This window comes from Phytophthora sojae (genome assembly GCF_000149755.1).
Source record: "Phytophthora sojae unplaced genomic scaffold PHYSOscaffold_3, whole genome shotgun sequence".
NCBI classification, from domain to species: domain Eukaryota; phylum Oomycota; class Peronosporomycetes; order Peronosporales; family Peronosporaceae; genus Phytophthora; species Phytophthora sojae.
In genome coordinates this window covers 2,379-24,411 of record NW_009258117.1, presented here as the reverse complement: position 1 = coordinate 24,411, position 22,033 = coordinate 2,379, and the positions used below count along the sequence as shown (strand labels likewise).

Below are 22,033 nucleotides of genomic sequence, written 5' to 3'. Positions count from 1 at the left end.
ACAAAGTTGTTCGACGCGCCCGAATCAACCAAAGCACGAAGAGAGTTGCTCTCTCTTTTCGAAGACACGTTTGAGATGACAAGGTTCGGCTTGTCATCATGCATTTTGCAGTGAGAAGGGTCCTTACTGGGGGCTGCAGTCCTCAGTGTCGCATGTCCGAGTTGGACCCGCGTGACTGCTTCACCAGTAGGGCGCCACGCGCCTACTGGATTCCAGCGTTTTTTGTTTGTCCGCGACGATGCCCGGCATCGCCGCGTCGACCACCATCTCGGTGCACGGGTGCCGTGCACTCTCGGGCATAGTGACTGATCCTTCCGCAACGGAAGCATCGTACATTACTTCCTTGTTGCTGTTGATAACCAACAGCCGTTGCATTCGAGAGGTCCATTGGTTCCGGACCTCCCGCTATCGCGACCGGAGGCGGTTGCAGCCTCGGCGCATTCGCATGCAGTTTAGCCTGCCTCAGACTAAACTCCTCCTGCATTGCAAGAGTAATCGCAGCTTCGAGAGTACCTGGGTACTCACGGAAGAGATAGGTCTTTACAGACCCATCTCTCAGACCCTTCATGAACGTGACGACCTTGGTCGCCTCGTCTATCGGGTTGGTCACAATGTTCGAGACCAAGTACCGTGCTCTCTGCGCGTAAGCATGGACATCATGCTTACCCTGCTGTAGGTCGAGGAACTCTGCCCTCGACCGAAACTCATTTTGCGGGGGCTCAAACGCTTGCCTGAGCTCCTCCTTGAAACCCTCGTACGTGCTGAAGCACGTAGGATCAGAGAGTCGGCGTCCATACGCCCAACTTCTCGCTCGTCCGCCAAGGCATGACATGGCGAGCGCAACCTTGGACAACGGGTCGACGATACGTCGAGCCGCGATGGCAGTGTCGAGTTCGACAAGACAACGGAGGAGAGGCTCGCCCTCTCTTCCGACATAGTTGCTCACGTTTAGCTTCAACGATTGTCCACACGGTGTCGTCTCCGACGCCACCGTGGTAGAGGAAGCAGCATCACGCTGCTCCTTCATGATGAACCCCAGAGCAACACCATGTTGCTCTGTCGGCGATAGCGTACGCAGCATCGCAGCTACTGCCGCCTCCCCAATGACTGTTGACAGTCGTTGGAGTGTGGATCCGACAGGTGGAGGCAGTCAGCGCGTGCAACATGAGTTGCAGGCGAGGTGGAGCTTTCCATGGGCACCTCCGCGCTCATGAAAAGGTTCTCGGCTCCTCGTTCGTACAGCTCCGTACGAACGTTCAGGTAGTCGGTCGTTGGACGGACTACAAAGTGCTACCAGGTGTAATGGGCTTGGCTCACTACTACGGCTTACACGTATGCGCACGTGTATGAGGAAGCGTAGGTTTCTTTTACTTGAGTTAAGTATACTCGAGATCCACGAGTATAGTTTAAACAAGATAAAGACTCCAAGTAGCGTGTTTTGGTAAAAGATGAGAACTGCTATTTTGTTTTATGTTTCTGACTTCCTCTAAATGTAATATTCTAAGATAGGAATCTGCCAACGGCTGGAGGGCAGAATTCCAATGCTATGCATGTCGCTCATTGGCTAAGAGATGCTGTTCTCAGCCAATAGGAATCCTAAGTCTCTATGGACCACCCGTCGTGGTGGTCGTAAATGTATGTAGCCTTTGGTGTGTCTACACCAAGGTCGAGAAAGTCTTTCGAACCTCTAACAGACGTCGTATCTGTTAGAGTTACAAGTAACTGTAGCCACTTGTGCGTGTAACCCTGTTACAGGAGTGACGGGCGATGTCGACAGAGGTGTCAACCTCGACGACTTGCCCTCACCGTCTGCTCTCCTGGAGCTGGACGAGCTTTCCTTGGCCGAGTTCGGCGAAGCCTTGAAGGCTGGAGACTTGGCTGAAGTAGTGGTCATACGACCCGAAGAAGAGTTGAGCTCGTCCTCGCTTCGGGATGAAGCTGTCCTGGAAGACACCAATAAGGCGCTGAATGCGGGGAGCGGATCGGCGATCCTGAAGGACCCGTCGGATCCCTTGTATCAAGTGGTAAAGGATAACCAGGACGTGGTCTCGAAGGAGCCGCCCTCGGGGCTACCTCCGGATCGAGGTGTTCGACACGAAATCGATCTCGTTCCGGGAACGAAGTACTGCATAACGAGGCAGTGGCCCTTGCCGAAGGAGCAATGTTAGGTCATTGAAGCGTTCTTCCGTGCGAAGCACGAGGCGAGCATGGTGCGTGAGAGTAAGTCTCCACACTCTACGCCGACGTTCTGTGTCAGAAAGCTGAATGGCAAGTGGCGTATCGTGCATGCTTTCAACAAGCTGAATGCCGCTACCATTCCGGCGCAGAAGCCGATTCCTCGGAAGGATGATCTTCAGAACAACATGACAGGATGTAAGATGTACAGTGCGCTCGACTTGGTCGATGGATATTACCAATTGCTCATGAGGACGATCGACATTTCCTCTCACTGCGGTGAGTACTCCGAGCGGCATGCTCTGGGAGTGGTTGGTGATGCCCCAAGGGCTTTCGAACGCGCCAGCGACGTTTAATCGTCTTGCGACGCAGCTCTTCAGACCCCATCGGGCGTACGCGCAAACGTACTTCGATGACATCTTTGTCCACAGGTGCTCGAATGCATGCGTCAAAACAAGTTGTATGCCAACATTGACAAATGCATCTTCGGAGCGGAAGAGATCCCCTTCTTAGGGTGCTTCATTGGAAAGCGTGGCCGGAGGGCCGACCCGGTCAAGGTCAAGGCCATTGTTGAGTGGCCGGTTCCCAAGAACCAGAAGGATCTTCGCAAGTGGCTTGGCTTGGCCAATTACTTGCACAAGTACAGCGAGAACTACGCTGAGATGGCTCGGCCACTCTCCAATCTCCTGAAGAAGGATGCGGAGTGGTGTTGGGACACCGAGCATCAAGATGCGTTCGCGGCCATTAAGGTGAGGCGAGGCGAGGCCGATGAAACCTTTGTCACCCAGGGGGGGTTCGTATAGTGCAGCCCAAGACTGTTCCCCCGGGTATAGACCCAGAGAATCGACTTGAGAGTCAACAGCAAGAAGATAGACCCAGAGATTCGCAGCCGCAAAGCTTTAAACCCTGAGAATCACACTCCTTGGTTGGCGTGGGTACCTTGTGTAATCCCTGTCGGCTCGTTTGTCTTCGACGGAACGGCACTCCACCGGTTGTAAATGTAGCCTCGAAGAAGTGCGGGAGTGCACGTCTACTTCAGAACGTACCTCCACACCAAAAGGCAAACCCAGAGAATCAGATCCCCTGAAACCCAGAATATCACGAATTCAGGGTCCAGGATTTCAGTCAACTCTGGGACTTGGAACTCAGAAGACACCTTACCCCAATGCCCTCCTAGCTCGATAAAACCAACAAATACAGAGTATACAAACACTACAACTAGCCGTCACTTATTCTTTTGGACCCTTGGACGGTGAGTCACACACACACTAGGCTCACTCGAGTCTGAAATTCAGGGGCCTAGCTCCCCTGAGACTCACACAAACGCGCACCACCTCCAATAAAGGAGGAAAATACAATCACTATCAGTTACCTTCCCTTCACACAAGCAGTCAATACAAAATCCTGGAGGCGACTACCTAGCACCCCAGAATACCCTCTGGAATAATGTGAAATGGGCTACCACGAGCACAGCAAGTGACCCAACTAGGATATGGAATAGATGGATCACCCCAGGAAGCTCAAGGCCACCACCTAACTGGACTTGAGTTTGATGGAACCCACACAGACGGCTGTCCTTCGCCGTTGATGTGCCCTTAGCGTCCCGCGGTCGTAGTCTCGGGTCCTCCGGATTTCCGTCGGCAGGCTTGGCCGAAGTCACTTGCGCAGTACAGGGTAAAAGGAACTCTGTTTGGTTTTTATCAGCTACTTCTCTCTCTTTCTCTCTCTCTTCTTCGGGCAAATATCTTCTGTTCACTATGCTTGGGGTCAAATGTCTTGTCTTGAGTATACCTTGGGTTCAGCGGTCCAAACTTGCGATCGGCTTGCGAATCCATTGTCGCACGGCGTCGAAAGTGCCAATTGTGGGTCCTTAGACTTGGTCTAGTACGGTGCAGGACTCCCTTTCGACTCCTCGAAAGTATCCAGTCTGTGCATCCATGACGGTTCTTCAAGGTCACGCATCACTTTGATTGCAGACTGACTTCGAACTGACTCGAATCCCTGAAAATCAGGTGACACTCAGGGTCATCTTCTGAAATCCTGGGAACTCTGAGGAATCTTGGGGAGCTGTGGGGCTTCTTGGGTGTTGGCTTGGGAAACACTTAAGTTCAGTATAGAGAGTCTGGATTTATGATCCAAACCCAGAGAATCATCTTTGGAACTCTGGGTTTCCGTGCGGCACTCTGGGTAACAAGTCTGCTGCATTGCAGGCTCGCGTGTATCTCCACAAGGTCACACTTTTAGCGGGTTTAGCGGCCTCCTGCGCATGATCATGGTGATAGTGGGTTGATTCTCAGGGTAATTTGATCCTCTGGGGCACTCTGAGCCACAGCAAGATGAGGTGTACTCTGGGATACATTCGCCAGAGACTCTTTCCGCTAGACTTTAGGCACTCATCGTAAGGGAAAGTCCGCGGCTGGACGTGATAGTCCCTTTGGTTGCGCTTCTTATCGAATCTGTGGACAAAACCAACGCGTTAGGAATCCGCTGTTTGGCCTACAATCCCGATATGAATCCGCATGCGTATTGCCCATCTGTTTTGTTTGTCGGAGTTGAGGTTTTGGAGATGCAATGCTTCAAGAGCTACATCTCCACACTTCATGAGCAGCAAATAATCAGCAGATTGTTTTTTGACGAAGCTCATCTAGCTCTAACCGCTACTGATTATCGCAAATGCATGGCACATGTGCACTTTCTAACTTCCATCGCTGTCCAAAAAGACGTTGTTGTCGGCAACACTTCCTGTGGAGTGAGAGGATAAGCTTGCTCTACATTTTGGGTTTGAATTTTTACAATTCGAACACCCACGTTTCGGTCTTCTTTACGGTATGCAGTTACGGAAGCGACAACAGTGAAACAAATGGAGCAGTCGTGTCTGTCAGTGGTCCAAGTGCCGTTACCGCATCCAGATAAGGGGATAATATTTTGCTTCACTAGATCAGACGTCGAACGATTGGCTGGAATCATAGCCCACCACTCGGGCCAAGACGTTGCTCGCTATCATAGCGGAATGAGCCACCTCGACCGCGCGGAAAACGTGGAAAAGTGGAAATCTACTGCGTGTTCTTACATCGTAGCAACGTCTGGTTTCGGGCAGGGTGTGGACTACCCATCAGTCCGAATCGTGATTCACTATGGATTGACACATAGTTTGATTGATTACGCTCAAGAAACCGGACGTGCAGGACGTGACAACAAACCGGCTGATTGTATTGCAATTTACTCGGATGCGTACACTCTTCGATTTAAAAATCTCGTTCCAAAAGCATCCGAAAGGGATGCACGCGCCCTTGCAGGAAGCAATGGACGGATCAAGCCTTCCGTGTACTGCTAGCGACGCCACCCGACCATGCGATGTGTGCAGTACTACGCAGGCTCGCCCCCCAGAACATATTTGTACTGCTGCTACGCCTCAATTTATAGCAGAAAGTATGGTGGCCAATTCCCTCCATCAGTCGGACCTACTGATTTACATGACGCTGCAGCAGTTTATTTCGAACACGAACCCGCTATTCTGCTTGGTGTGCTGGACATCCAACCCACTCAAGCGTGTGCACCATGATCCCAGTCAATGCTCACTCCAGCGTCGGCGGTGTTTTAAGTGTCTCGGAAACGATCATGGGTCTTTGGAATGCTCCTGCATTTTACGCTTTAGCGCCAACTCCTCTTCTTGTTATATTTGTGGGCTACCTCTCGGCGATATCCTTGGTAAATCGCCAATACACTTCGGAAGCAAATCGGGGATGCAATGTACAACACGTCTCCGAGGTAAGATGATTCCCAGTGTTTGGACGTTTTACGACTGCTGCAAAGCAAAACCAAGTGTGGGTACTGGGTTGGAGGCTCAGATTCGTTGCTTTACAAGGGAAGAGTTTTCGAAGTGGCTCGTAAAAACACCCACAGGAAGGGTATTCACGAATTTGTGCATTGTTTGGGCTCACATTCTAGCACAATACGGATGTTACCCCCCACCATTTGATTTTGGTTCATCCGCATAGCCCAGAAGCTTAACATGCGATTCCAACCTTTGAACTAGAATTTGCGGTGCTCACGGTTCCGACTAAACCAAATATGAGCTATTTCTCAATTGTTCATGCTAGGCTTCATTCGTTACTAAGCGTATTGCGGAACCGCTATTAATCTTGATTCATTCGCGCTTGCAAATCTCTCCGTCCAGTCAACCCCATCGTAGTTGAACCAGATAACGTCGTTCCCCCGTGGGCAAGTCTTTGGTTAAACAAAGACTATAGGGCTATAGTTGGTGACATAGTTGGTCTAAACTGAGTATATAGTTGGCGACGCACTGAAGCCGCTATTGTAGTTGGTGACACAGTTGGTTAAGCCGAGCATATAGTAGCCGGTCGAGTTGGTTACACTAGAGCTAGTAGTTAGTGACGCAGTTGGTGATTTTGTTGATGACCAAGTCGGTGATGCTGGCATTGTAACGGATGTTTCAAATGGTGGTCGGTCTTCCGTTTTAGTAGTCTGGATCGGTTTAGGGGTTCTACTATTCCTTAGGGCGCTTCTATTGCTTAGCAATATCGACACCACTATGCGCTTCATCCCAGTTTGGCATGGTTTTACGGATACAGTACATCTTCTCCCCGCTGCACCCGAAACGTCTATCCAGCAAATCCTTCACAGTATAACAACAACGGGAGCTCGTTTGAGGTTAAAGTAGACCCGGAATTTCATTGCTGCTCTAAACCCCGTCTTTCAATCGTAGCGGCCTTTTATTTTTAGAACACTCCTGAAAAATAGCGGGGGTGCTTCTAATCGTAAAAATCCGTTAGTTGGTGAGGTCAATTGATAGAATTTGTATTAGCAAGTGCAATCATCACAGCACCTACTGTCAAATTCCATTAAGGATATTTATCTCTTGATGAAAGTTTCTTGCTTAAAGTGCCAATAATGCTAAACGAGATCCGAGTACGTGCGCGGGTGTCCCTGGTGCACGCTGCCGACATGCTGCCGACATATCATCACACGTTTCGCGAACGGGTCCAAGCTAACTACGGAGGTACCGAGCATGGACATATGTGAAGGTGGCGGTGATATCGAAAGATTTTCCGCAGCGAGGATCTCGGTCAGGCGGTCGTAGTTGACCGAGTGGTGGTTGACGACACTCCTGTCTAGCACCAGACGTCGACCTTCGAGACGTATCTCCGACAGAGAGTCAATCGAGTCGCGGCACGGCGGTGGTGAAGGCGCTCGTGGTGCTGATCTCCTATGAGAAGGACTCGGCCAGCTTCCGATCCAGCAGCACCACGCGCGTCGCGATATTCGCCAGCTCAATGGACGGCTCGATAATTAACACGCCCTATTCCATCAGGTACTTACTGAAAGTGCAGTCAGGGATGACAGCGATTCTGCGCGGATGCTCTTCTCCAAGTAGGGCCTTCGTCGTCCGGACATGCTCCAGCGTACGCATGCCGTCACCCATGAAGATCAATACATCAGCTGATGGCATTCTCGCACCTTGTTCTTGTACTGGATCAGCTCGGACCAGCTCGCCCTTGACGGATTTCCATAAAATGGTCTCGTTGATCATATTTCACTTGTCAGCTTGTTCCTTGTGTAGCAGTGGCACGTGACTTGGGCTCCATAGAGTGACAGCTCAAGCGGTTAGATAGTTGGAACCCAGTTGGTAAATCACCATGATGTGAATGTTTGTGTATCGAACATAACTTTAGTTGAAATTGTTTCGAATCGACATGCTGGTATATACTATCACCTAGTAGTTAACTGTAGTGGGCGCGATCGACATGCAGCATTCGGCTGAGGATTACCGTTACTTACTTGGCTGCCATCCCTGGCATGCGGCAACCAACAACCGTATCCACCCTTTAACCGTTCTTTAGTACGGGTATTTTGACCACCTACGTAGCAATCAATCATGGACCGAGTGCCGAGCGAGCAAGAAAATCTCCCGCTTCTGGCCAAGTCCTGGGGTGCACACACAGCAAACAAACAGCCATATCTTCCTCACCACTTTAGTGAAGAAATGGTTGTTGTTTTTTGCTCGGCAAGCGTAGCGGCCACCGCCAATCGTGGGAGCTCTGGACCACTTAAGCGCTCATTGATCGCTCTAGCGAGCTCATGGAGCTGATTCGGGCGGCCTATCTCTGCTCGATTGACACCCTACGTCTCAAACAAAAATCCAGCTCTGCGTTGGATATCGTCTTAAAACTATCACGTTGAACAAGGAATACTGGGTTGATACAGATAATGACTGCCGTTTCGCCCAATTCACTGACAAATTAACTCCGGGAAGACTAAAACGTGGTAAACTTATCGCCACAAAGCAACTTTCTCCTGAGGCCGAGTCGTCGTAGCTGGCGGGCGGTCTTGGAACTGGACCCGCCCCAATTCAGCCCGGTTCCAAACCAACGACTGGTGGGGCGCTGCCAACTACCCAGTCCGTCATCAACTATATATTCAGCTTCCCCAACTAATTCACCAACTGTAGCTCTCGTTTAACCAGCTCGGCTATCAACTACATAGCCGGCTTCGCCAACTCGGTTACCATCTATATACCCGGTCCGTCACACAAGTATATATACAGCTTCACCAACTAACTGTAGAGCTTGTTTTACCTACTCGGTTACCAACTATATCCCCGGCTTCTCCTGCGTGTTCACCAACTAGCTTCACCTACTATATCACCCGTCTTACCAATTCTATAACTTACGGTATCAATTGTGTCACGCTTTTAATGGGCGCGCTCCGTCATACACTGGCTGAGCTGGAAATTGCTGGTACTTCCTATTGAAAGGGTAGCTCTAGCAACTACCTACAATGTTGGAACTAAGGAGAGGGACCACTATGATGCGAAGGTGCTTCGGTTCTGATGCGCTCTTGTCATGAGACGGCGAAAATGGTCCCGTTGACTGAATCAAGTGCACCTTCGGAGCTCACACGAGCTGGACTCGTGCCCCTCTCTCACTTAGAAACGCAGTGTTGTAAGAAACCGGAAATGCGTCGACAACTTCATGCTGGAACGCTGCAGAACTGCATAAAGCTGAAAAAGATACCCAAACAGGCCCGACCCCTTGCCTTGGCTCCTTGATAAATGAGTGAATGGGCGAGACTCCCACAGCACCGGATAAGTCTCGTAGCTGCAGTCCAAACTGCAATGCACGTTGCTACCGGTGCGGGGATATTCGCCAGGACCACAAAAGGGAGTCAAAATGGTGGCCGTAGTGATAGGATGGCTCAACATTTTTTTATGACACTTTAGTAGCGCGAGGACTGTGGCACACACTTGTTGCGAGTCCGTAACCGACAAGAAAAATTGGTAGCATTAGCGTGCTCATCCTAACAAACTCCCTTGGCCGGCGGCGAATGCTCGCGGATTTCATCACGCTGCCCCCAGTCTCAGTGTGGGACGTCGGCCGGCTCTTTACCATCCAGTTCAGAACTGGGAAATATTCGGGATGTCGAGCTGTGAACCCATGGTGTTGTATGAAGCCCAGGATCGCCATGCAATAACGTAGGATCGATAGAATTCAAAAGTTCCAGCAAAGGAAGACATTCGTAGCTCCTTGGATACTTAAAATTTGTTTTTTAAAAGGGATATCGGGGCCTTGGCTTGGGTCGCCCTCGGAGCCCAGCCCGTCCGGAGAGACAAAGTGACAGAAGCAAAGGAAGACATTCGTAGCTCCTTGGATACTTAAATTTTGTTTTTTAAAAGGGATATCGGGACCTTGGCTTGGGTCGCCCTCGGAGCCCAGCCCGTCCGGAGAGACAAAGTGATCGTTAATGGCTCCGGGCCTCTTTAGAGATTCAAAGCACGAGGTATCGAGGATAGCGACTAAAATTCTGCTGTCTTGGGGAATATACCCATCATCAAGCAGCAGAATCGATGGCTGTGTGGGGAAAATAGTAGCCAATTCAGAAAACCTAGTAGAAAATGGAGAAGCAGCCATGGTCGAAATGAAATCACAGCTCTCAATGGGCTTGACGTCCTCCATCGGATCATCTGATCGCACGAACGTGTAGACTTCACACCAGAAAACTTGCACATAGGTATCATGGCGAGATCTTGCACCTGAAGCCGAAGTCGGTAGACAGAGCACCCTTAAGTAGCTCTAATTTTGAAATTGTAACTTTTAATGAGCGCGCTCCGTTATACACGGCTTGAGTCATGCTGGCTACGCTGGTACTTCCTATTGAAGGGGCAGATTTAAGACTGAGGGAGAACCTCTTACTCCACAAATGGGACCAAGATGGCTGAGCAACCGCCACCATGTTTGACGCACCACTGTTGGTTGCTCTTAGACTCAACCACAGCTGCCATGGATGATTTCTAAATACATCGACCAGTCCTACCGAGCTGGCGCCTCCTCCTTTGTCCTAAAATGTCGTAGTTGTTAGGTTGGCCACGAGGCATAGGCAACTTCTTTGAGCCGCCGCTACCGACGTTAACCCATTACAAGCTAGCAAAAACAACGGGTCGTGGCCCCGTTGAGAGTGCTCATGCATCGCTGATCGCGCGCTTGGGACGTGTCATGTCCGCACCCATTCTTGCGCTGCCACAGGTGCAGCATTTAGACGCAATCTGCAGCCATAACTGTGCCATTACATCCCTCAAAACAGTTTGGTCAAGCCGGATACATGCGCAATCGCTCCTAGCCGTTCGTTGCCTCCTACCTTCTAGGTATCGAGCGACTCAGCTATAAGTGACAACAGCTCCGAAGGGCCTATATCGCTGGTCCTGCTCTGACACGGTCTCGTTGTCTGTGCTTAAACTACTCGGGTGGGTCCATCTGCCCAGTCATGGATGCGAAGATCTTCGAGCCGCTGTTGTTCTCAAACCGCTAAATGGACTTGGGCATGCGCGAGAATGACTTCGAGCCCTTGCTGTCCTCACACTTGGTTTTGCGCTTGGACTTTATCTGCTAGCACCCGCAAACAGGTTAGCGGCTGCTCAACCAAGGCGGCCACACCCAGGAGATGGTCCGTGCCGCCAAGGCTACTTTAAAAAACCACTCGAAAAATAAACAAACACACACACACAAATTTGAAATCTAAGAGAGATCTAGGCATATAAAGGTTGATTCACGGGCATCTTAGCTTCCGTAAGGCATAAACCTGCAGTTGTTGCTACTCCGACGTACAATGAAGCTGTCGTTCACATGCTGCACGCGTCACAGGCTCTGCGCTTGGACTTGATCCTCTGTGTGTATGTGTCGTTAGCTGCGTGTGGCGGGCTGCCGGCACCACGCTGCACCTACATGGTTGAGCTCGCCGCTATACCTGCGCTTGGACTCGAGGACCCTAGACGCGGCCGCGACAGCGTCGCATCCGCTCTCACCGGCTTCACTAACTTGATCGAGCCGTTAACTTGCTGGGAGGGCCACGTTCCACTCTCTCTGTTAACATGCTTGGTGTGCCATTGCTCGTTGCGCAGAGGCTCGACCGCTGGAGCCACAAAGATGCCGTTGCTACCAGCGACGCGCTCGTGCGTCACTTGGGCTTGTGCTGCAGTCGCTCTGGACCGACGGATGGTCCGGATGCATTTTGATGTATTTGTATATGGAGGGGGGTATTTATCAATATGTAGAGGTCAATAAACATTAGAAACAGAAAAAACAATGTATGTGTGTTTTCACTTAGCCGAAATGCACATAAGGTATCAGGGTAAACAGGTAGCAGTGGACGATACTATCAGTTATTACAAACCCTAGAAAACTCAAACAAATTCCATAATATTCCCAAAACAACTTAGTTTGGGCACCGGGACCCCGGATACATGGCAGCGGGACCCCGGATACCCAAAATACCTACCGCTGTGGGACCCCCGGGACCCCCGGATGCACGTGCATCCGCCCTGTAATATATATAGCGTCCCGCCGTACATATTACGTCAAACAACTCTTGCGCTATCCAAAATCCACTCAAAATCGCCCAAAACTGCTTCATGCACGATAATTCGCTTACTAGCACTGTTGCCCCCAACCTACCCTTACAAATTGTATACTATCACACATGCCCCATGTACTACTATGTACACCACTTCTCATAGTCAAATGTACTTTTATTGTTTTTGCGACACCCATATTGTGGCAATTGTATGGCTCTGCCAAGCAGACATCAGGTAAAGGAAAACCGACCCATCTCTGGCACATGGGAGTGGTACCATCGGATTCCCCGTTTACGAAAACCTATATGTCCAGGTTTTCATGACTTGGTACCCAATATTGGCTCCGTTGCTATTTTGGGCTCTCTGAGCCGTCTCTGGCACATTGGAGTGGTACCACTGAATTCCCCATATAAGAAAACCTATATGTCCAGATTTGCACGTCCTGGTACCCAATATTGGCTCCGAAGTGTACCCATCCAAATTTTAGCCAATGAGAAGCAGTTTCACTGGCAGGATTTATCACGACTATGCACATACCCTAATTCGGGTAGTTCGAGGGGGGGGGGGGGGTCGGCTGCTACTTTTCAAAAAAATTTCTAAGTCTTTTGACTTGATGTTTGTATGGACCCCCTTCCGATACAAACTCTGTTTAGGCCAAAACCGACACTTTCCATACAAATTCTTATACAAAAAGGCACGTTATGCCCGCCCGGACCCTGCTGGCACGTCAGGTACACTTTCCTAATAAAATCCGAGCCAAAACGCACGGCATCGACATTTTCGCCCGAGTGTATCGTTTCCTATTGTTATTCCGATACAGACGTGCCGGTTTGGGAACTATCCCCCCCCCCAGCGAAGTGGCGCCGCTAGGCGCGAAATGTTGGATTTCCCTCTGCTATGAATGATCAAATGATCCCTCCAACGATATGTAAATCATTACAGTGGAAACGGCTGGTGCCGCTAGCACACACCGCAACATAATTGCTAACTCGATGTTCTACGCGACAGACAATCAAATAAATTTACTCAATTTGAAATTATAATGGTCACCATGTCGGTGGACTGCTTTACTCCGTTACTTGCCAGGGCTATTCATTTCAAAGTCTCCCGCAAGACCGCTAGGCTCTATATTGTGCACTGCTAATATACCACTAAATACTGAACTACACTATAATGCTCCAAACAGCAGCTATTTTATTGCCCGTGTCAACACAGTCACAAACACGTACTTCAAATTATTAAAGATAGTGTAAGAAACTTAAACCGTTCTTAGCCCCACCCTCTCACCCTCCAGTAGTTAAATGCATGTTCGTGGGTTCGGGACACTTTGCTCAGCTCTCTCTCGTAAACGACGGTCATATCCTTGAATGGACTGTTGATGAGCTGTTGAGGTGTAGTTTGAGTTGTATAAAAGCTTCGTACTGTTTTAGTGAGTTATCAAGGGTACCCTTGTATGTGGCATAGTGTTTTTAGGGCCTCCAAACGACTATATGCATTCAGATTATAGCTGGCGGCTACTAAGTCGAGCTTAGCTTTAGCTTCAAGAAAGCTAGGATTGGACGTAACTGCACTGCGTGGGTTCGACGCTTTCTTTAGGGTGTTTAACAAACAAGCAGCATACAACACCCCCAAACGCACAGTCCACCGTCCATCGCAGCGCCATACAGCACCAGATGCAGGCGCAACGCTAGCAATGCCGCTTTCAACCGACACAGCGCGCTAGAGACACTTACTGTTTTGGTACATATTATCACCGCGTCGGTTGTCGTAACGAGCTCTTGGCGAGATGGTTAGTGGCTCATCGGGTTAAACCTTTTCTCGCGGGTTCAATCCCCGCCAGTAACGACTTTTTTTAGTTGGACTCTACGCTTCGTGGGTGGCTTTGCAGTATCGCGGGGTAACAACACACTCCAATGAAAATGCTTTGCGTCCTGATGACTCCTAGGGGCTGCTGTTGCCGCTTGCAACAATGTCTTCATGTCCGTCGTGTTGCGCTTCGTTGGATGCGGGGTCGTCTGGGCTCGGTTTGGTCGTTGCTCCACTCGGGTGGCTGCGTTGCTTCTAAACCGAGTGGGATTCTGGAGTGTGCGTCGCTCTTGTCCATTTTTGAAATGAAGGACTGGGGCGGGGCGACCATACAGAGTGGTGACAGCCATTGCAATGTAGGGGATAGGCGATGTTAAGCGCGTACTGGATCTTGTTGTTAGCACTGGATTTTTGTGATTACGTTTGTACCAGCGTGAATTTGTATCCCGGCTGGTACGCACACACCTATGTTCTCGATCCTGCTATTATTACCGCAATCGCCGATTACGCTGCCCCAGCGTAATTTGGATCCCAGCTGCCTTGGCGAAAAATCGGATAATGCATGCGATGGGCGATGGGGATCCCAACTTGGGAGCTTAGTTCCCAAACCGACACGTCTGTATCGGAATAACAATAGGAAACGATACACTCGGGCGAAAATGTCGATGCCGTGCGTTTTGGCTCGGATTTTATTAGGAAAGTGTACCTGACGTGCCAGCAGGGTCCGGGCGGGCATAACGTGCCTTTTTGTATAAGAATTTGTATGGAAAGTGTCGGTTTTGGCCTAAACAGAGTTTGTATCGGAAGGGGGCCCATACAAACATCAAGTCAAAAGACTTAGAAATTTTTTTGAAAAGTAGCAGCCGACCCCCCCCTCGACCTACCCGAATTAGGGTATGTGCATAGTCGTGATAAACCCTGCGGGTGAAACTGCTTCTCATTGGCTAAAATTTGGATGGGTACACTTCGGAGCCAATATTGTGTGTCACTACATGAAAACCGGGGCATAAAGGTTTTCGAATACGGGGAATCCGATGGTGCCACTCCCGTGTGCCATAGACGGGCATGAGAGCCCAAAATAAGAACGGAGCCAAATTGGCTCCGTTCTTATTTTATTTTGGCAGCAAAAGTGCAGCGGGGCTGCCGTAGCTTTAGCGTCAGAGGAAGACGTAACAGACTCACAGAGTCTCAGCTTGCACTCGCCCAGCCGCAGACCCAGTTTAGCGCTGCGCGCTTCGCTCCTTCGAGCACTCCAGCCGCTCCTTCCCGCGAGGGAGTGAGCGCTGTGGCTCAGGGTCAGCCTCGGAGCAATGTGGTTGACCCAGCAGCTCCCAAGCTTATTGCCGGGAAGCGCGGGACGGCCGGCGTGCCGGCCTTGAGCCCTCGGGGCGCAGGTGATCAAGCTGATCAAAAGCGTCCACGACGTCTGGGCAGTCTTGGCGGAGGGGCACCTCAAACTCCCATGAGTTCTCGGAGTGAGGGTACCCTCGCCATTTCACCAGATACTGGTTTTGACCCCGGCACCGCCGCTTCGCCAGGAGGCGCTCCACATGGTAATGCAGATTCCCATCCTCATTGAGCAGAGCTGGTGGAGGCCGCGGTGGGGCCCCTGCGACTCAAGATGAGATCTTAGAGGCGCAGCAGCAGGCGGGCCGCCTTCGGGATCACATCCATGACGTTGATGCGCGTCTGGGCCGGACTGCCACTGAACTCGACCAGCTCGCAGAGACGGACGGATCGAGGTGCCTCGAGAGGTCTGGGACCGCCTTGAGGCCCTGGAGGGCTGGGTGCGATAAAATCGCGATCGCGATGAGCAGCGTGACCGGCAGCTCGGGGAGCTATAGCGTCTGCAGGCTGTGCTTCAGGGTCAGCTCGACCTCCTGGCCCGCATGCACTCTCCGACTTCTGCGCCTCCTGCACCTGCGGCTCTCGCTGTGCCCGCGGCACTCCCGCCTGTGCCTGCGGTGCCCGCGTTGATGGCCGCGTCCTGCGTCCTCGACGACCGCGACCTCCGCGCCTGTGACCTCGTCACCCTCGGTGCCTCCATCTGCACCTGCATCGGGTCCTGGTACGGCTTGAGCAAGCCCACGTAGAAGACGGGGTGCGTCCGCATCTCGGAAGATTGAGCGTGTACGCAAGGCCCTTCTTGGCCACAACCTTGAAAGGTCCGATGAAGCGCGGGCGCAACTTCGTCTTGAAGACGGATGACACTGCATGTGTAGGTTCTTAGCGTTAAGCAGCACCAGGTCCCCGACCTCATAACTTTCAACATTGCTTCTGCCTCTGGCATCTGCATGTTCCTTTTGCTTGTCTTGGCTTTCAGCCATTGCGTCACGCGCATGTCGTAAGACACTCAGACGCGTCGACAAGAAAGCGTCAACCTGTTTACGAACAGTAGCCGGGCTGACATCGGCTAGCCGATCAGCTAAATCGGCTTCTCCTCCCCCACCAAGCCCGAGGCCCCCACGTGGCGGCGTCAGCGGGACGCGGGGATGAGACAGGCTGTTCACGTAGAACGGTGTGTAGCCTGTCGAGGCGTGCACGGCGTTGTTCAACGCAAACTCAACGAGTGGCAGCATGGCGCTCCAGCGCTTCGGTGTCTCAGCGCAAATGCTGCGGAGCACGTCCTCGACGACGCGATTCACGCGCTCTGTCTGACCATCGGTCTGCGGATGGTCCGCCGTGGACATGTCCAGCTTGGTGCCAAGCACAGCAAAGACCGCGCTCCAGAAGTTGCCCGTGAAGCGGGAGTCTCGGTCCGAGACAATCGACTCAGGAAGTCCGTGTTGTCGAAACACTCGGTCCAAGAACAGCGTTGCTGTACCTTTACCATCGATGGTATCCGGCACAGCCGCAATGTGAGCCATCTTGCTCAGTCGGTCCACGAAGACCACGACTCCAGTGCTGCCCGCCGCGTCCGCCGGCAGGCCAAACACAAAGTCCATACTCATGGATTGCCAACAGCCCGAAGGGACAGGCAAACTCGCCAACGGCGCTGCAGCATGAGGTGACGACTTCACTCGCTGACACGTCTCGCACGTGCGCACATAAGTGCTCGTCCACTTGTACAGCTTCGGCCACCAGTAGTGGGTGCTCACCGAGCTGTAGGCCAAGATGGCCGGCCAGCGGCGTGTCGTGTCCCTCATAGAGGATGCGGTACTTCAGATCCTCATCATGAGGGATGACCACGCGGGGCGTATCATCGGGGCCCGTGTTGTAGAACAACAGGCCACCATCGAGGGAATATCGGTGTAGCCGCGCGCGCAACCGCGCTGACAATTCCATGTCCGAGTCTTGAAACTCCTTGCTCCCCAGAGCCTTCAGCAACGCGACACAGGCGTCGTCCTTGGCATAAGCCGTTCGGATCAAATCCGGTAATGACGAAGTCACGGTCGTTACATGAGCCAGCTCATAATCCGGCCTGTGCGAGAGAGCGTCCGCAAGGACATTCTGCCTGCCAGGCTTGTACTTCACCTCGAAGTTGTACTCCGCGAAGAAGGACAGCTAACGGGCCATCCTTTGCGAGAGATGAGGCGACTGAGTCGCGGTGCGTAACGACGTATGATCCGTGTAAATCACGAACGGCTGAGAGCCGAACAGGTGCACCCTGAACTTGACGAGCGCATACTTCATCGCAAGTATACTACTCGTGAAGAATCGCAGAAAGAAGCCAGTTGGTAAAGCAGTGATTTTCCACCGTTGGTAGCCAAGACAACGAGTAAGTGACTTAAGCTTTGAAGAATGATCGCCATAGCACTGCATTGCTCCGTCGATCGAAAGGTAGCTGCAGGATTCTTAAAAAAAAAACCGTAGCTGGACCTGAGCAGTTACAAAATGGCTTGGCAACAACGAGTTCATCACGTCTCGAATAGTAGGCCTCGAGAAAGGTGCCACTGCAACCGTGACTTCCCGCATCGACTCCATGCGGGTCGATACTAGCTGATCCTCGGAGGAAGGGAGGACGGGGGCAGTGTTTTTGCTGATGATCGGACCGCTAAGTTTTGCATCAGATGATACCGATTCATCATTACCAGCATCGCCAGCACTCGATGCTTCTTCCACATGTAATAGTGAATGCCATTGTTCCGAAGTACACCGAAATTCCCACAAATCATCCCGAGACATGAAATATGGGTCCACAGACGTCCTACTATAGGCCGTCGATGCGGTATAACTTGAGTGAGCGGCTTGAAGGTCCAAGACATCACGCCTCACTCTGTCGATTTTGATGTGCCGTTCCATGAACGAAATAGCGATGTGACGGTAGTGATGGACTGAAATGTTCGTCTTGCAACTTACAATCGACTTATTTATCGTAGCCCGACATGTGTCCCCGTCTAAATGCCCTCGTTCGTGGCTGCAAAAACGATAATAGTGAGTCTCGCTTGCACTGGTTTCCAGGGACCCAGATCGAAACCCGCGAAGATACTCCGAAAAAAAAATCCAGCGCCGGTCTGACAACGGCTAAATAGACAGCGAAGTCAAAAGTGACCCTTCTGGGTAAGAATCTCGCAATAAGCCGATCTTGTCCAGATTTGGATTGCCCTTTATGATATCGCTGGATGACCATCACTTGATCAACCATCATGTAGACTGATCTTCCGCCTGAAACAGTGTTTCGAACTGTCATTGTACTCATTTCTGACGCTCTGGACGGTTGCCCCGATGTTATATAAACAAGAGGGATGAGAAGTTTTGTCAACTTATCCACCTGGCAGCACCACAATGAAATAGCTTCGCGATTCAATTTAACAGTGTTGCCCGATGCGCATTCAACAAACCTTGAAGCTTGGACGCGAAGTAGGTATGTGACCAAGTTCAGCCGCATTGTGTGCCACGGATTGCGCTCATCCTCAAGAAATGAATATCCAGGCTCGTCGTTTGAGTAATCGTCGTGAAAGACTAACTCAGGAGATTGGAACAATGTTTCAGCACGCGAAGTATCAAAACCCATGAGTACCGTTGCATACAACGCTCGTTGAAATCTCAAAATTAGTTGAGCTCCCAAATCCCTTAAGTTCTTCAATGATACCTGATAGCCGTCCATCAAGCAATTATCATCTTTGGAATGGTACGCAACTTGTGGGATTCGTCTACCGTCAGGCGCCATGGCGATGCTAGATCCAAAACTCATAACTTCTTGCAACGTGCTAAAAGGGGTACGATTTCCAACTTTCAGGGAAAATGTAGCGACTTCGCTCGCAATAGAGTGGCAGCATTGTTTTCATCCAACGGAGCGCCCCAGTACCTCTGATGTATATTCATAAGCGCCGAAAAACGTGCCCAGTACTTCAGAATAGCGACCAAACTCGTAATCTGCCCTGCTGGTTTGAAGTGAACGAATCCAGAAGAGTCCTTTGTGATGCCCGAAATGGACTTACACACAATCAATCGATGGGTTGGGAACGCGAGGAACTCGTTCGGCTCATGCTCGTTATCCAAGTTAATGCGAAAAATTACCCCAAGAACATCGTCGAGCAACTTTAGGTGATCTGGTCCAATAGCGTCAGGACCTGAGCTCAGAATCGAAAGGAACCTTACTGGCTATATCGGTATTAGCAGCAGGGTCGTTCCGTATGAGGCACTGGGTACGTGCATGCAATCGTACCATCCGAAGAAGAGAGCCTATCGTTTGACAGTACTTTGTTCCACTCTCTTGAATCCGATTGATCTTTGATGCTGGGATGACTTCGTCTCCTGTTGACGAGAAAAGACGTTCGAACAAGTATGCTCGCGTACCAATTATCTCTTGGCCGATCTCCCAGTACCGAAGAATAACCGGAAACACGTACTCTAACAGTTCATCTTCGCAATCAAACTTGACAGAGCTTAGTAACGCGGATATGTCATCGGTGCAGTACGTTTGGACCACTTCATACCACCTAAACTGCCTTAGAAATGGTGACACAAGGCGATCGTCAGATGGAGGAACATGAGCGAATTCTTCTGCATACTTTTTCAGTAAACGGTTGACCGCCTGGAGCATCGCATCGTCACCATGAGGTGTCTCTTGCAAGTCGGAGACAGCGAAATATTTTAGCCTCGGTCCAAGAAACAAAGTTTGAATCATGCAGCGACTAAATACAGGTGGGCGAATGCTGCGGTGGTCTGTGTGAAAGTGTTTTCCCATAGTGTCTTTCAGTGGCGTGTAATATACACAGATACCACAGCTAAAGCCTGGAGTGACTTCAATACCATCCACCACTTGTCGTAACTCTCCTGAGCTTTCTGAATATTTCTGAAGTGCATTCGTGTCTGCGAATTCAAGCGACTCGAGTTTACCCTCTAGATCATCACTTGACAATGTTATGTCATGTTGCCTTCTGAAGTGCCGTGCTACTTGATCAGCACCGGGATTTATCGCGTGGCGGCACAGCGAGCAAATCAGTAAGCCAAGTCGCGCATTGTACTCCACAGCCGCATCAAGAACAGGTAGCGCACGGGTATGTAAACCTGGTTTCTTCTTCCAGGAAGTATTCAGTCTTGGCATGCACATAGCCGAGTGCTTACGAAGATGCTTGGGATCCAAAAATCGCTTGGGACAGCTTAGACACTTGAAAAAACCGTCAATCCGTTCAACTTCGACGTATACGCTTGCTGCTTCCTCAGAATTTTTATATAGCGCACACTTCACTTTGTGCTGGTGAACCACGCGAATATGCGTCTTTCGCTGCGCATCTGTTGGAAACAGTTCTTCGCACTGGCGGTAAGGATAGCTCCGAGATAGAGTGGGTTCCATTCTTAGTGCCAACCCTGCGTTGAAATAGCGAGAACTAGATCCCTCCAATCGTCAAAACACCAGCTCCTCGCGTAGCACACGAACTTATCCACAACGTCGACCACCACACTAACCCGCAACCAGCCACAACACTCGAAATCACAACACGCAAAATTAACTCCACCGCCACTTTATCGAGACTCCACAGAGAAGAACGCGTAAATCAACGAGTCCACAACCAGTCACAAAGTTCGGAAACCCTCCACAGCCGCTCTAACGATACTCCAATGGGATGAACAAGCAATTCAACACGCGTCGCCACTTTATACCGAACACGTCTGCGAATAACACCAAGGTGGCCGCAAATGACCGTAGCTTCCACCTCAAGTCCCCAAACACAAAATGTGTAATGACCGCTCGTTTGTTGTCAAATTGTGGTACACAGTACCACTATGGCAGTGATCTCGAGAGTCAGTCCAATGTACTAAGTACCCTCCAGCAAATCCTCCTCGCTCTCCCTTGTCCGGTTTTGCAATCTGTTAAATATGCAGACGACGAAAGTATCCGGTAACAACAAGCCCAAAAAGTCGTGCAATGAACAACAACGGCCTTGACAGCTAATTAGATTTGATCAGTATACGATAGCTGTATATTATACTCTTTGTGTAGTTTATCAGGCCATTTGTGCCGTTTATGATAGCGTTATTGTGTTTTATGTATATCAAAGTGTTTAATCAGTAGTGACGGGTGTAAATATACCTGTGTTTACTACCGCCTTACCCCGCATAGTGCGCATAGGCGCACAAATAAAATATAGCGCCCAGTGAGCGGAGGATTCATTTAAACTGTCTAGGAGCTATGCTATGGACAAATCCTACAACGTTGAAGACGGGCCACCACAATGGTACTGAGCATAGGTTTGCCAACAAATATGCCTGCACTGATCCAAAATTCTAATGGGCTGACGGCTCAACCGGTTCAAGCATGGATTGGCAAACTGCTGGCCAATGGTTCTTTTGAGCTGGGGGAATGTTGCTTTGGAGAATGAGTTGAAAAGTAAGGATGTTAAAGAGAGCAAGTGTCGCTGGCTTCAGCAATGGTTGGTTTGTAGCCGAGTCTGACCTTACATTATCGTAAATGTATAGGCATTGGTTGTGAGTCCATGTTACCCTTCTCCGAAGGTGTCCTTGTATGAGACTCTGCATTATAATTGGGGTTTTCATGATGGGAGTTTGACACCATTTTTTATTACTACACCTATGCGCTTTATGCGGGGTAAGACGGTAGGGAGGCGGAGTATTTAGTAGAGGTGCCTACGAGACTTGACCGCGGCCAGGCTGCGATGGCTGCAGGAACTCACTTGCGGAGTGTGTGTCCTACAGTGAGGTTGAAGTGACGGTGGGTGCGAGGGAGATTTCCGATGAGAGGTCCGCGGACTTCACGGAATTACTCGTACGTGCGTGCACTCA

The 22,033-nt window shown here is 50.6% G+C and overlaps 3 protein-coding genes across 3 annotated transcripts; 1 reads left to right on the top strand and 2 right to left on the bottom strand.

The window, feature by feature from the left end:
- Positions 1-5,035: 5,035 nt before the first annotated feature.
- On the top strand, positions 5,036-5,509 carry PHYSODRAFT_490379 (hypothetical protein; the record flags this gene model as incomplete). Its single annotated transcript, XM_009523486.1, has 1 exon — positions 5,036-5,509. The coding sequence occupies one exon, from the start codon at positions 5,036-5,038 to the stop codon at positions 5,507-5,509; it is 474 nt and encodes a 157-aa protein (XP_009521781.1).
- A 1,580-nt stretch (positions 5,510-7,089) lies between these two features.
- Positions 7,090-7,365, bottom strand: PHYSODRAFT_488577 (hypothetical protein; the record flags this gene model as incomplete). Its single annotated transcript, XM_009523485.1, has 1 exon — positions 7,090-7,365. A coding segment is annotated over one exon (276 nt), but the record flags the coding sequence as incomplete, so codon positions are not given.
- A 37-nt stretch (positions 7,366-7,402) lies between these two features.
- PHYSODRAFT_327385 (hypothetical protein) lies at positions 7,403-7,645 on the bottom strand (the record flags this gene model as incomplete). Its single annotated transcript, XM_009523484.1, has 2 exons — positions 7,403-7,495; positions 7,589-7,645. 2 exons carry the CDS (start codon positions 7,643-7,645, stop codon positions 7,403-7,405), a joined length of 150 nt encoding a protein of 49 aa, XP_009521779.1.
- Between the last annotated feature and the right edge of the window lie 14,388 nt (positions 7,646-22,033).